Source organism: Mytilus californianus, unplaced genomic scaffold, assembly GCF_021869535.1.
Source record: "Mytilus californianus isolate M0D057914Y unplaced genomic scaffold, xbMytCali1.0.p SCAF_15, whole genome shotgun sequence".
NCBI lineage: Eukaryota > Metazoa > Mollusca > Bivalvia > Mytilida > Mytilidae > Mytilus > Mytilus californianus.
This window is the reverse complement of record NW_026262637.1, coordinates 27,880,517-27,896,665: the sequence shown is the minus strand read 5'-3', so window position 1 is coordinate 27,896,665 and position 16,149 is coordinate 27,880,517. Positions and strand designations below refer to the sequence as shown.

Sequence of the window (16,149 nt, the reverse complement as noted above, 5' to 3'; positions counted from 1 at the left end):
CAAATGTTTCATAATTGTCATTCATTTCTTTTATGTTGCTGTGATATTGGTGATATTTTCTGGCCTGGAGTTTTGTATACTAACAATACTGCCATTTTGACAATATATCAAAAGATTTAAGATCAATGTGGCCATGAGCCTGTCCCAAGTCCGGAGCCTGTAATTCAGTGGTTATTTTTTCTTGCTGTACATCATATTTTTTTCTTATTTTTTTGTTTTGTTTATTGCTTTGTATATATATCAAGTCGTTAGTTTTCTCGATTGAATTTTTTTACATTTCTTATTTCGGGGCCTGTTATAGTTTGCTACACGATATTGGCTTTGCTCATTATTGAAGTCGGTACGTTGACTATTCTTGTTGCTAAGTACTACATCAATTTATCTCTGTTGGAGAAAGAAAAAAGTGTCACATATTCCTGACTTGGTACTGGCATTTTCCAGGGAAAAAAAGTGGATTAAACCTGGTTTTATAGCCGGTTTTATAGAGTTGTCTCATTCGCGATCATACGACATCTTCTTATTTTTATATAACTGACTCTTTGGACAATATGTCCAATGAGGACATAACTAATTCATTGAACGATATCAAATGTGGACATTACTGCTTTATTAGACAATCATCAAGTCAAATGTGCTTTAGCCTGGGATCCAAAACAAACAGACATAATAAGGTTAAGAAGAGTAAAACAAAGAACTTACAGTAGATTATGCATTGCACGTGACATCTGTAAAATGATAAGAATTTCAGCCATAAAGAGAGGTTGGCAAATACCAATGGAGTTTATATATATAAACAAGACATTGTTTCTTTGTAAAGATGAAAAATCATATTTTCTTGACTACCTGAAATAGATTCATAATAAGTATGACAATTTTATCTAAAAAAAAACAACCAACGGCGTCTTACAGACATTATGTTGCACCTCAGGTTTTTTATTGTATTTAAATGTATTTTGAAAAAAAGTAGTTTTAATATAATTTGCATATCATGTTAATGTTAATAAACGATATGTCTTGTAAAATTATAACTTGACATGTATGTTACATTTTAAGAATAAATTATATAAAACCTTAACAAGTAATAACAAGGTTTGATTGGTGTTTAAGAAGGCTTTCTATTAGTAAAGTCTAGCCAATGTCAACGTCCAATTAAAATTCACTGTTGATCTTTCACTAAGATATAACCAGTTGTGCACATTTATACAAATAATTATTGAATGCCAAGTTTCTCCTGGTAACCACTTTATGTCTCTACTTTACACTAGTATTTATAATTTATACTTTGTATGTTAGTTTATTTGTATATGTCTCTATACCATTGTAATTTGGTTGATGAGAATACTGATATACATTATGATGACACAGACATACTTTGTTGTAGTTAAGCATGAAGTTTGATGATATTTTAAAACATATCGGTGAGTTTGGATACTACCAGAAACGTCTCTACTTGTTGCTATGTTTGCCAGCTATCAGTACGGGATGCTATATGATGATGTTGGTCTTTGTTATGCATGCTCCTGATCACAGGTACGAATTTAAGATAAAACATTCTGGATTATGATTATAATTTTGATTTGATGGGGAGGAGAATGGATTGATTGGTGTTCAATGTTCATCGACAAATATTACATTATTATATCAGGATGGGATAAACTAAATGTCATATGAAACTTGAGTTGTATTAAATCAACACGCAGTGTCGGATTTTAAACGTGCTAGGCAACGAGGTAACAATCCGCATATAGATAGACCCGGACACATAAATCTGACTCCGAGATAATCAGTTTTTTCTCTAATTCTAAATGTGCGGGCTAAGCAAGAAAGAAGCAAATATGAAGCTATTAACGATCTGCAATCAACACCAATTAACACTAATGACCGAAACATTACGATATACATAAACCAACAACTTAAATAAGATGTGGAGCAGACACATGCACAAGTGGCGAACTAAAGCTAGTTTTGAGATTTCAACCTTACCCATCAAATTGATTTTGATTCCAAAAACGACCAGACGCGATGGGTGAAAAAAAAAACAATTTTAATTTTAAGCTTTATCAACAAGTCTGTTCAGTCAAAAAGAAATATAGATAAACTTGTTAGTTTATAAATAATATTACCGTAAAAAGATGGGTGTGAAATACCACTTTATATTAAATTCCTGCTGGACGAGTCATACTTTGATAATGAGTGGCTATCTTCGTGATACTAGTTATATATATGCCTTTCATGTGTGTCACCGACAAATGGTATGTATTGCTTTTAAAGCTTATATTGGGTTTTGATTTTGCATACAACAAGATAAGAATTTGAAAAAAATTGTACTGTTCTTTAGCCTTGAAAAATGTAGAACAAACACTTTCCAAATGAATAATCATCATTTTCTGTAATGTTTTCTTGTAATGGAAAATATCATATTTTCTGAGTCTCATTTTAAAATTTGTTTCAATATATACATATATAATGCAAGGCGATTTGGTGTCACGATATCTCAGTAGCATGAGTTCGAATCCCGGCCAGGGAAGAACAAAAATTTGCTTCCGCAAATTTACAGATCTAACATATTGTTGGGCTGTTATTTAGACGAATGATATATATATGCTGTATTTAGACCCCTCTACCAAGAAATTTGTTTTGCATGCACACGTATAAAAATTGCGGTTTTTATCCAACGCAATCATAGGTTTTAACGTTGTTTTCAATTTAGACTTGTTTATATTTTTTCGTTTGGGCTTGTATTATATTTGCCTTCGGGTTTATATGATCCGTTCATCCTATTTTGACGCTTTCAAAATTCAAGAGTCTATCCTAAATTGAGGTAAATTATATGGCCTTCCAAGTACCGTTTCGATTCCTAACATCATTGAAGAGACATTAATTGTCGAAATCCGGATATGGTGTACAAATTTTTGCACCTCATGTTTGCGGTATACCATCTTTTCCGCAAGTTTATTGTTTTCTGTTTGGTAATAATTTAATAATAAGATCTGTTTTGTTACATCTTGTGATCCGTTTATTTGGCAATCGCCAATGGCAGTCAGCAGGGTTTAAGAACATCCGTTTTTTCTAGACCTGCTAGTCAAATGCGTTTTGTTAAAATATACTTTTTCACTCATTTGGTATTTTGGAAAATGTTGTTTGTGCTGTATTTAGACCCCTCTACCAAGAAATTTGTTTTGCATGCACACGTATAAAAATTGCGGTTTTTATCCAACGCAATCATAGGTTTGAACGTTGTTTTCAATTTAGACTTGTTTATATATAACAACATCTTCGTATAATACCATCTTATATTAGTATCGTTGTGCAAATCTCTAGACTTATATAAAAAAAATTTTCCTTATCTGCACAGTATCGTCTATTCTAGACGATCCGGTACATAGTAAATTTGCTGGTTGGTCCTTTTTATAGACTTCTATATATATATATATATATATATATATATATATATATATATATATAGATTGCCTAACAATGTAATTTTAACACACTATTTAGTATGTAAATATAAGAATGTTTAAAATATTTACAAAATGATGAAAATAAACGCAATATTTCGCTAGACTAACTAGCTTTATCAAGCGTGCATCTATCCAGGTGAAATCGGATGTAGATGATAAGAAACTTTTGCAGCTCAATGTATATGTTGCACTTGAATTTAGCTGCCTTGAAAATAATACATAATTTGGATGAAGTTCAAGATTTTTACAAAATTGGTAGTTGAAGTTAGCAACGTCCATTGGCCAATATTACAGGGTAAAAAGGACGATGCTGTGTACTAAATTATTCTTTATCTTTCCTGTATCTTTTCTCATCTTTTCGGCTCCACTCCAGTGAATGTTCTGTTCAATCACTAGGATCTTCATGCGGTTAAAGTCATCAAGTGTGTGACCAGACTGTCTGAAATGCTGAGAAACTGGGAGAAGTGGCTTCTTAGAGATATCACTCCTATGGCCATTGAGGCGTTTGTGGAAAGGCTGCTTTGACAGAACAGAACATTCACTGGAGTGATGCCCAGCGACAGGTTCGGGAAAGCTTTTGGATAAAGGAACTAAATGTACATCATCCAAACGGCATCAATAAAAAATACTAAGTTTTATTTTTCACTCATTTTGGGTTGTAAAAATACACAGTCACGTATATTTGAGTATTGAGTTTTGTTTTATATTATGATGTTCAGGATTTTGGATTAAATCAATAGACCAAAACTTACCTGTATTATTGAGCTATTTTTATACATATTATCAGTATTGTTAAAATAATTGACACCGAAGAAGGCTATTTGTTAAGCCGAAATATTTGTCAACACGATTTATTAACAACATCTTCGTATAATACCATCTTATATTAGTATCGTTGTGCAAATCTCTAGACTTATATAATTTTTTTCCTTATCTGCACAGTATCGTCTATTCTAGACGATCCGGTACATAGTAAATTTGCTGGTTGGTCCTTTTTATAGACTTCTATATATATATATATATATATATAACTATTGTATCTGTTACCATGTTTTTGCACATAATATTTATCTTAATAAACAGGAAAAGAACGGAACATAGGAAAGTATATTAGTTATATTTGTCAATTGTATAAAAAAAATATAACATGTAAATTACCTATCTTTTTTTTTAATTAAAACCATCGCACTGTATATTATTATTTAAATTACAGATGTCAGATACCTGGTTTGAACAATGATACTTACCAAATACAGAACGGCCAGCATGCCAGTATGATTAACAAAACAATTCCACCATCCAATGATGAGAAACGCAAGTATGGTCGATGTCATTACTACAGAAATAACACCAGAGACATGGTCAAATGTTCTAAATGGGTCTATGATACCAACACTTTCCACGAAACTTTCACTTCAAAGGTCTGTATCATAGTCAGTTCTTCAATAAAATCATCTGAACCGACTCGGTGGTCTCGTGGTAACGTGCTAGCCTCGAGTGTGGGAGTTCGTGGGTTCGATCCCTTATCGGATCAAACCAAAGACTTGAAAATTGGTATTTGCTACTTCTCTGTTAAGCATGGCATTTGCTGCTTTTCAGCTAAGCACGCGAGATTTAGGAATAAGAGCAAAGACTAGTCGGCTCGAAGACAGAATTATTTTTGATGCGAATTAAGAAATAAAAAATAAATCGACAGACAAGATGGTTGATATCTGAGAAAATTTAGTGCAGAGCTTTTTAGGCTGACACTATCTTTAGCTTTGTACTTCATCTTTCGTGAGATGCATGCAATTTATAAATGAAATATAATTGCAAAGACATTATTTTACAGATATATTATACTTATTTCAAGTTGGTGTTTCTTTACAGATGAACTTTGTTTGCGATGATGCAATTAAAACCTCACATGCTCAAATGATATTTTATGGAGGAGTTCTTTTTGGTGATGTCTCGCTTGGTATATTGTCAGATAAGTAAGAAACTTAGAGAGAAAGAGAAAGAGAGATATTTCTTAAAAAAATATATATGTTAAGATAATTTTTAATTTTGAAAAACAATCATCCTTTCCATCGAACTTCTTCTACAATCTTGTAAGTATCAACCTATAAATCTTCCTATCTAGACATATACATTTTATCTTGCTCCAACGTAGGTGTTAACAAGATGAGGAACAGCAACAAATGGTTGATATGGGGGACGTATTAGGACAGCGTATTATTAACTATGTATTTCATTATAATAGCTTATATTATATTATTTTTTCTGTGTCGAGTTCTGGAGGCAATTCAATTAAACTCGAAAATTTACAATATATCATGAGAGAAATAAAATAATAATCAATTTTAATTTGTTATTTACTGTCTATTTACAGAATTGGCAGGAAAAAAACATTTTTGTTATCAACCATTATAACATTAGTAATGGCTGTTGGCGTTGCTTTCTCATCGAGCTTTTTAGTATTTGTAATACTTGAGTTCATGATTGGTGCTGCACATCACGGTGGATTTATGATCTGTTGTGTCATGAGTATGTATATATGTATTCGAAACTTTAAATTGTTCCGAATCCTCAGGATTTTCTTACCAAGGAGTAGATTAACTTAGCTGTTTGGGTAAACCTTCGGAATTTGGGGTCCTCAATGCTCCTCAACTTCATACTTGATTTGGCCTTTAACGTTTTTGATGAATCTTGTGAAGACGAAACGAGCGTCTGTGTACAAAATTATAAGGCTTCTGTCTTGAACACTTTTTTTTACAATGATGCAATTATGATAATAGGAGATGCGGCGGATACGTCAATGAGACAGCAAACCAACGAAACATTGTAAACATCTAGGACAACATACAGTCCTAAACAAGATACAGACGTATTAAAATCACCTCGAGTCGGAACAAGTTGTGAATAAATTAAAAGAGACTATCAATAATTTACATTATCATCCAACATTAAGTTCCATAAATAACAAATAATATTATAGGTTCATTACTTGAGACGGCCACATGATGTGGAGGTTTTCAATATGTGTATGCTATAATGCTTTGCGGGTACTACTTTAGAGAACCTGATCAACCTTTGCCTGATCAGTTCAACTCATTTGCAGAACACAGAATCTTGCATATCTGCGAAGTACATTTTGAAATCCGCTTCTTCAAGATGTCATTTTATGCCAAATTTGCTACACTTATATAATATGTGCATGTGTTTTATCTCGTTCAGCTACAATTTAATGTCTTACCTACAAAATTCTTATATTATACCACAGAATGATATATATACACATTTTAACATTAAGTGGTGTATATTTTGATATATTTTGTGGATGCGTCAACATAATGTTTTGTGTTCAAACTTTACTTTACTTGTATGTGACTTGTTATTCTATTCATCTGTATAAGCCTTAGGCGAGGAGCTTCTCGTGAACAGTGTAAAAGCTTAATTGTCAGATCCTTTAACTTCACATTCTGCTATCTAGATAATGTCATTCCAGTTAATAATTAAAAGGTTAATGACTTTCAGGTTTTGAAGTGGGGATTTCAATCTTTGGTTAGATGTTTTTTTTTATTTTTTTGTTAAATTTTCAATCAACAAACAACATTCCATAATAGCACCGTGCGTTATATATTTACTTATCGTGAGATTCATATTCAATCGTTTGTTTCATAATATATTATCAATGATGATATAGTATACAAATTAAAGGAATCCCTTGGAGTTCGGTATTTTTGTTATTTTACTTTTTTTCGAAGTATCCAAACAGGATAAATTCTATCAAAAAGGCCTGAAACAGTATAATACTAGTAATAATTATATTTGATATATATTGCTACCGGGATTGTTTGACTGTTGCTAAATTAGTTGATTTTATTTTCCCGTTTTCCTTATAAGTCTTCCGAATGATAATGTAATGTTAGACACTTAGATTTGAAAATGACTGGGTGTTGATAAAACAAATTCAGTCTCAGTTTGTTGACGAAATTGATGAGTTTTCTTTTCAAATCAATTAAGGATTTACTTCACTTTTTAGGACACGCAGTGTTCATATTACGATCATTAACCATTAATTATTGAAATAAATAAAAAAACATAATGCGAAAGGGAAATAGAATAAATCAACTTATGCACTATTATTTTCTATTTTCCACCCAAAGGTTTGGAATATGTTGGACCGTCTAAGAGAGTCCTCACTGGCATTCCTATACATATCTTCTTTGCGTTTGGTATAATGTATATAGCATTAATGGGTTATCTTCTGCGTAATTGGTTTTATGTACAGCTGGCAGTAGGTGTTCCATTTGGAGTTTTCTTATTTTATTGGTGGTAAGTATACACATACTTTTTTCGTTAATTAAGTCATTACATGTTTCCCAATTTTGTCATTATGATGCATAATAAGCGTATTGTCTTATTATTTTGTCGACTATTTTCACAGCTTCATCTATGACCTTTTCGCATTTTATATGCTTTTTCGTAGGTTTTTTTCCTCCCTTGAACTTTTCAAACATTGTAACTGACATAGCGTCTGATGAAGCTGTTTTAAAATAAACGTTATTTGTATGTCATGTCTGTTATGACTAATTACACGCTGTTTCTACAGTTTTCTTTTGATCTCAATTAAGTACCCTAGTATCGGGATGTATTTTAGTTGATAATTCTAATACAAATAAAATTAGAATACAAGAGTACCAAAACGGGTATGCTTAAACGAATATCAAAAGTCTCAAATACTCATGGCAATACAATTCTTGGACGCCTTCCAATATATTGTGTTATGCTTTAAATGTATATACAATCTATTGAATAATTGAATTGTTTTAAATTTCTCATAGGATGATACCAGAATCTTCCAGATGGTTACTAAGCCAGGGAAAATATGATGATGCTGAAAAAATTATACAACAAATAGCAAAAGTAAACATGAAAACGATCCCATCTAGAATGGTAGATGAAAAAACACTGGACACTCCAAAGACGGCGAACGTGTATCACTTGTTTTCTACCTTAGAAATGACTAAACGGACGATCATACTTCTATGGAACTGGTAAATATTCTCAGAAATTCGGTTAGATTAGTGTAAAAAAATGTAAAATATTATAGGATTAACGCCTTTTTAAGGGAATTTATTGGTGTATAAACTCGACCAAGTCACTCAAAAACAAATAAGAGTCCGAAGGACTTTTATGATATGTTTGTGAGTGACTTGGTCCAGTTTATACACCAATAAATTCCTTTAAAAGGGCGTTTAATCCTTATAATTTCTTTAAAATTGGAGATAAGGAATTTATTTTTCCACACTCGTAACCTCTATCACAAGTAAATTGTGTATTTGTGTCATTGAATTGGCCCTGGCACATGAATATATTTGTTGGTTAACGCAAAAATGTGTACTCCAGGAAATTTGCTATCTGGTAAAAAATAAACTACAAAAACTCTTATTATCATTCAAATGAATGTTTTGTGTTTATTATTTAATTTAACGATTAACGCGAAGTGAAAATAAATATTTTTAACGTCGGGCCTAATTGTGTTATTATAGCCGGCATCCTGTTTACATTGGTTACAAAAAGAAGTTCGGTCAACGTCGTCTATCGCAAACTCCGAAACAGTGGTGACGTTGCTTCGCTAAACTATCATCACTGCCAGCACTTCGCATCTCTCGGGTCTCATTCATAGAGGACTCTCTTCCGGGATTTAACAACGTAAACAATCGTCTGCCGCATATACAATAACATCGCTTAGATTGTGATAATGGTAAAGAAAAACAATGACATAAAGCACAAATCGATTACATACAATTAAAAAAAAATATGTATGAAAATACATTAGAATAACAAATTTACACATGAGATATGAGATAATTCCTGCCGTTGGCGTTGTGTTGTCTTGATCAAACAAAAAAACAAAAAAATAACAAAAGATCAATCATCACACCATGATGGCATGAATCAGGTTGCGTAAAACACGGCCATATATATTTTTTTTCATTATTTCTTTTGATGAACATTATTTATATAAATAAAATTGAGGAAATTAAAACGGGGTCTATAGACAATAATTCAGTTTGCCAGACAGCTTCGGATCACACCTACTAAATTTTTACCTTCTTTTTCTTGACTATGTCAACGTAGTGTAGCAAGGAAGACGGTACCACTGTTTCGGAGTTTGCGTCTATCGAAATATAAACAACGTCAAGAACAACTACCGGAAGTCCTCTCGACCAATCATATCAACGTATTCCCTAATATGCAAATCATATAAGAATTATTAATGTTTAACGTTACGTAGAAAGGCTTTCTTATCTTGTTTTTTTCCTTTTACCCATGGCGATGTCTTTAGTTCTTTTGATTTTCTATCAGGGTATACATGTAATAATAATGCAATCCTTTTGAAATGTATTTTACTTCTTTTCCTTTTTATCATGCATGTTTTTTGTCTTTTTGTATTTTGGATGGATTCATTTCGTAGATCCTATGTAAAAGTGTTGGTAGATAAAACAAACATTAACTAAATTATCTTATAAGCAAAAAAACGAAGAGATAATATCATAATACGGACACCCCATTGTCAACATAAACAATGGTGTGGAACAGTTTCAAAGAGAAACTCACAATGCCATGACAAAAAACGGAAAATGGAAAGTCCACAAAACACTACATAGAAAATTAAATACTAGGCAACATGCACACCTTAAAAAACCGGGGTGATCTCAGGTTTTTCTTTGGAATGCTGTTTGGATCATCAGATTTTGCTCCACATGTGACACTCAGCATGTTGTTCATGGTAAGTACAATTATATGAAAAGTCATATTTCGTGATGTCGTAACTGGTGTTGTGGTTACGAAAATTGGAACATATCCCTGCTCATCTATAACACAGACAACCCAGGCGATGGCGTCCGTAAAACGTTCAAAGGGATGACTCAACGATACGCAAACTCGGCACAGACATTTTTATCAAAAAAATGTAATCGTGTTTGAAAGAACATGCCAAGTAAATGTGACATCAATGTTTTAGAAAAGAAACACATATAAAGAGATTATAATTGATATATCGATGCATTTAACTAATTAATACTAATTTTAAAATAAAGTAGTATTAAGTAATAAATTGCTATGATAATTTGTCAAGCATTTACAGCAATAAATGCACAAATCATTTTTTCTATGGAATTGTCCGGATTGCATTTCAAAATATTCACCACTTACTTTCAGGATAGTGATTGCTATGGTATATTATGGAGTAACCATGCATACTGGAGGCAATATTGGTGGAAATTTCTTTGTGAATTTTTTCATACTTGCTATCGTAGAAGTTCCTGCTAATTTGCTTGTAATTGCAACATTAAACCGAGCAGGAAGAAAAAAGATCCATTGTTTCTGTATGATTGTTGGAGGCATAGCTTGTCTGTGCACCATATTTTCTGTTCTGTTTGGAGGGAGAGGTAAGATGCATTTTCATTTCGATTAAAATAAGACGTTTAATCGTCTCCAGAAACTTAGGTAGTGCCGCATTCACTCTTTCGATCATAGATTCGGCAAAAAGTTTTTTAAAAAATGATAAAAATCATCTTTCAAGGGCAATAATTCCTATAAGGGATCAATTGAAAATTTCTGTAATATTGACTTATTTATAGGTCTTACTTTGCTAAACGGTTTTGCTGTTTTGCTGTTTGAAGTTTATCTCTATCTGTCATTGTTTCTGCGAAAAACAAAATGAAATTGTTCATTACACATTGTGACATCAGGTTAAATGTACATTAAACAGCACAGCGCTACAATAGGATTGATTGATTGATTGATTGATTGATTGATTGATTGATTGATTGATTGATAGTTTTTTGTTGAACGCCACTTTCTGCACTATTGACTATTTCGTGGCGGTCAGTTTTTATTGGTTGAGGAAGTCGGAGGGCCCGAGAGAACCACTGAACTTCGGTAGGAAAACTGACAATCCTAGTCAATAAAGATTGGAGTCGATCGCACTTGCCACGTTCGGGAATTGCACTCATTACCTCAGTGTTAACAGGCTATGAATACAGAATTTGGACTTCTTAGACCACTCGGCCACCGAGGCCCACGCTACTAAAGGAATGAGTTTCATAATTTTTCAAATTTAAGATAATATTCCTATTAATTATGAGGCAGCAACTTTCATAAGGATCATTGACATAAGATAACTGACTCTAAGCTGTTCTCATTTTATCGAACCATGTCTATATATGATTACAATTCATAAGATACTAGACATAAATGTCAGTACGCCATATTATACCTGATTATATGCTCTATATACGCATCAAGATACATTTTGTTAGTATTGGAAACTTTCTTTTGTGCATTTCCAATATTATTGTGCATTTGCTATATTTCAGAATTGCAACCATTAACTCTAACTTTAGCCATCATTGGGAAAATGGGTTCAGCTGCAGCTTTCGGAACTATTTATGTCTATTCTATGGAACTGTATCCTACTGTGGTCCGAACTAGTGGAATGGGTTTAAGTTCATCTATTGCAAGAATTGGTGGAATGGTTGCTCCTTATTTAGCTCAATCAGTAAGTTCTTGTATTTCTAACCTAGACTGGACGAGTAGTTACGGTTCATGTGGACCCTCAAACCTCTTTCCCAACTTATTTTGTCACCTTCTGGAGGAATGAATAAAGTGCACTGCAAAATCCTGTGGGGGTATTGCCAATGTTTTTTTTCAACTGATCAGGCGGAACTTACGTTTTTTTTAATTTACATAAGGACAGTCTATTTAAAGATGTGTGTGTGATAAGGATAATTTTCGTTATAATTATTATTACTGATTTCTAATCACCTATCATTGTCACCAAACGGATATACAAAAGAACAAAGTGTATGATATGGGACGAATAAAATTTATATATGCAATAGCTAAGTTGTTTTTTTTTAAAGTTTCGGCTATTGTATTATTCTGTTTAAAACCTTTCTACTTGTGAGATTAGTATTAAACATGATTTATAAAAATTATATATAAAAAAAGAATATTTACGCCCTTTTTTTCTCCCTTAAATATGATCATAATAGACAGCTTTCAAAAAAAACATTTTGCGATTTACGCGTGTAAGTTTTTATACCGCTCTTATATTTTATTTTTAAGAAGTTTTTCGAGTCGCATATTCAGCAACCGACGGCCACTCCAGTAAATGACTTTACAAATAGAACTACAGAAGCTACCATGCGGAGAAAAATTGTTAGCAACGTTTTTCGAATAAAGATATTTATTAAAGATGGTACTTCCATCCGGGTCCAATGGGAAGATTTACGCAGTAAATGCAGTTTGCTTTATTTTCAGAGCAAATATATATTGTCTGTTTTATTGTATAGGCTGATGTTGTTGGAGGTAAATTTGGACAAGCTTTACCATTAGTTATATTTGGTGGTTGTTCCGTTTCTGCGGGACTACTTTGCCTTTTCCTTCCAGAGACTTTAAATAGGAAATTACCAGAAACAGTAAGAGAAGCCAAAGATTTTACAAAGTGAGTTTGTTTATCTTTCTTTCGTATGCTTGAATAAGACAAATATTCATAATGTATGCAAGACACTTCATTTTATAAAAATGAAAAAAAATTCCAGGTTACAATGCACTTCATCAAGTTCTAAAATTTATTATTTCTGTAACAGAAACATAACAATCATGCAGTGAAATTTGAATATATATGATTCATCTAAAAAGGTTGCATATTATAACAGTGTTCAGCAATATAACGGGTGAAGCAATAAAGTAATAAAGTTTATTCTAATGTTAAATTTGTAAATTCAAATTATAAAGCTGTCTCCCTTTTTGATAAACATGTATATTATGTCCATTCTACAGCATTTATACATGCGTGTCCTATATATACCAGGGCTGGTGAATTTCCTTTTACGATAGCTCTTTAAACAAAGACATGTTTATGTAATATTTATCAAGAATATGTGAACACATACACCCTGTTCAGCCAACAATATCACAATAACATGTTCAGTGAACCGCAATGTGGTGACCAACATATTTGATACCCGTTTCCATGCGCCGGAAACAGGATTCTGATTCATCAGGTACCCTCGGTCAACAACAAACGTTTGGGAAAGTAAATGCATACAAAATTTAATCAATAGCATGTTTTAAAATGACGAAATATCGTGGTACATTTTTGCACATTTACTGCATCCTTGTTTCGTTGCCTGAAATGTCTTGGTATTTTTCGTCATTCTTTAAAGAAGCGGGGGCTTCGTTTTAGTTGTCTTTGAGCTATATTTTTGTTTTGAATTGATTGCGATGTATATTAAATTCATGATTATTTTTTTTCGTTCGTTTCGCTTTCTTGTCCTCAACATCGTGTATTTCAAATTAAACCGTTCAACGTTTTTCTCTGTGCATTAAGTTCTGATTTCTCATTTAAAACTTTCCTATTTATAAAATAAGTTAATTTACAATGGTGGAAATAGACATTTTGTATCGTGGTTGTTGTTTGTTGGTGTGGTTCATAGGTGTTTCTCGTTTCTCGTTTTTTATATAGATTAGATCGTTGGTTTTCCTGTTTGAATTGTTTTACACTAGTCATATTGGGGCCCTTTATAGCTTGCTGTTCGGTGTGAGCCAAGGCTCCGTGTTGAAGGCCGTACTTTGACCTATAATTGTTAACTTTTTATACATTGTGACTTGGATGGAGAGTTGTCTCATTGGCACTCATACAACATCTTCTTATTTATATTGAAAAAGTCATTGTTATAATAGGAATTGCGTTTTTTATTTGCAGAAAATTAGACCTCGACGATATCAACAAAGAAAAACCCACACAAAAAGAATACCTCTCCAATACTGAAAAAGAAAAAGCAAAAATGAAAGAAATATACACTGTTTCATCTTGAAAATTGAAAAAAATATTTTAAGATCTGAAGGCATATAAAAGAAAAAATGTACATTTTTCTTATATACATGTACATGGTTATATAAATATTATCAACACTTTTTAATATTTTAATAAAATGAAAGATTGACATGGCATTGTTTAAGATTGCTTCTTAAAATTTAAGTAGATTAGAAATACTTAAAGATGTTTGTTCCTCTGTTTCAAAATAACAAACTTTTTAAAAGATTGTTATAAATTGACAGTATATAATCAAAGTACTGAAGTACTGAACATCGGATGACCGCAGGTTCTTGTGGATGGTCAAAAGCACATGTCACAGAAATAGATCACATCTCTATACCTGAAACTGAGGTTAATTTAAAGAGATATATTTTTTTCTGATACAAGTTCGTGCATGGATGATGAATAAATGACAGGAAATTCAGCCGCACCGTAATAACTACTATATTGTAGTGATACAAATCAGTATACCTGGGACTATTATACTAATATAATAATAGTACCAGAGAATACACTGGTTTGTTGTTATATATTATATTAATATTACGGTTGCATGTATATATCATTTTCATCTATTTGTATATCATTCTATTCTACTATTTTAATTATAGTGCAGTGCAAGTGCATGGTGGACACTCTTCTGTAAAAAAATCGATTTTTCTAAAAGATTGGATATGAGAAGCCATTCATATTTTCCCGCAAAACAATAACAGAGTTATCGGTCCTTGCCGGGAGTGTCGCAAAACGTTCTTGAGATATTCTTCCGTAAGCTTTAACACAATTTTTTCGGTACGTGTGCATAGATATCATCAATGATTTTTTACTTTTATATATATAACTAACGACAACACATTTTCATATTATTAATTTGTGTTTTAATAAAAATATTTATAGGAGTATCCATTGAAAAAATGAATTTGAAACAAGCGATAAGTAATGTTATTTTGCACTAGATAATGACCGCGGATCTATAATTTTATAGATCGGTTGAAAACCCAAAACTAATTTGCATAATGGAAATTTAGGCGATAGCAATACATCGAAATGACCTCACGGTCATCGCGATGTAAAAAATGGAATTAAAAAAGCAGAAAAAAATCAACGGTCCGTATGCTTGTTTTCAAGATATAAGCCATTGAAAATATGGCGGGAAATGATTCCTTCTAGATTTTTCATACATTTAACATTGACATTTATTTTCTTTCAAAAACTTCGAAAAAATAACAAGGATTTTATAAGATTTTCAAATATGGCTTTTTAAACTATATGTAATAAAATTATAAAAAGAAAAGTAAGGGTTTGCGGGCAAAATGTTTTAATGAAACTACATGGATAAAACCAGAGGATTCCGAAAATCTGGCAAAAATTCAAAAGCAAGAGGAGCAAACATCCTTAAGTTCTGTCTTTACTGTACATATGTCAGTTGTTTGTGGACTTGTTTGACTTTTCATATTTTTTCGGTTTTTATACGCCCGTCAATTTTTGACGGGACGTATTATGGTATACAAATGTCCGGCGTCCGTCCGTCTGTCTGTCTGTCCGTCCGTCTGTCTGTCCGTCTGTCTGTCTGTCCGGCGTAAACATGTCGCACCGTAACTTGAGAATGACTTATCCAAATTTCATGAAACTTAACATAGTTGTTTCTTATGATGGTCAAACGATCTGTATACTTTTTGGTGAAAATAAGATTAAAACTTTTTGAGCTACGGGACTTAGTAACTAAAACAGGTGTGTGTTGTTTTTCACATGTCGCGCCGTATCTCGAAAACAATTTATGATTATTGCTTAAAACTTTACACACTTCTTAGT

The 16,149-nt window shown here is 32.3% G+C and overlaps 1 protein-coding gene across 3 annotated transcripts; it reads left to right on the top strand.

Annotated features, from left to right (window-relative positions):
• Nucleotides 1-1,177: 1,177 nt before the first annotated feature.
• LOC127725806 (organic cation transporter protein-like) lies at nucleotides 1,178-14,466 on the top strand. 3 transcript variants are annotated; one of them, XM_052233093.1, is made up of 11 exons: nucleotides 1,189-1,234; nucleotides 1,382-1,530; nucleotides 4,678-4,885; nucleotides 5,334-5,437; nucleotides 5,836-5,990; nucleotides 7,613-7,781; nucleotides 8,291-8,503; nucleotides 10,674-10,903; nucleotides 11,834-12,015; nucleotides 12,812-12,963; nucleotides 14,227-14,466. In XM_052233093.1, the coding sequence occupies exons 2-11, from the start codon at nucleotides 1,388-1,390 to the stop codon at nucleotides 14,336-14,338; spliced, it is 1,668 nt and encodes a 555-aa protein (XP_052089053.1). In that variant the 5' UTR covers nucleotides 1,189-1,234; nucleotides 1,382-1,387; the 3' UTR covers nucleotides 14,339-14,466. The 3 variants fall into 3 exon arrangements, with proteins under 3 accessions (XP_052089054.1, XP_052089053.1, XP_052089052.1); XM_052233094.1 differs by lacking the exon at nucleotides 1,382-1,530 and having other exon boundaries at nucleotides 1,178-1,234; XM_052233092.1 differs by lacking the exon at nucleotides 1,189-1,234 and having other exon boundaries at nucleotides 1,243-1,530.
• The last annotated feature ends 1,683 nt before the right edge of the window (nucleotides 14,467-16,149 follow it).

Bases quoted from the DNA above. Each gene is read 5' to 3' on its own strand.
- LOC127725806 (XM_052233093.1), top strand. From the start codon at position 1,388: ATGAAGTTTGATGATATTTTAAAACATATCGGTGAGTTTGGATACTAC. The intron at 5,438-5,835 runs GTAAGAAACTTA...GTCTATTTACAG, and splicing joins CTTGGTATATTGTCAGATAA to AATTGGCAGGAAAAAAACAT. The intron at 5,991-7,612 runs GTATGTATATAT...TTCCACCCAAAG, and splicing joins TATGATCTGTTGTGTCATGA to GTTTGGAATATGTTGGACCG.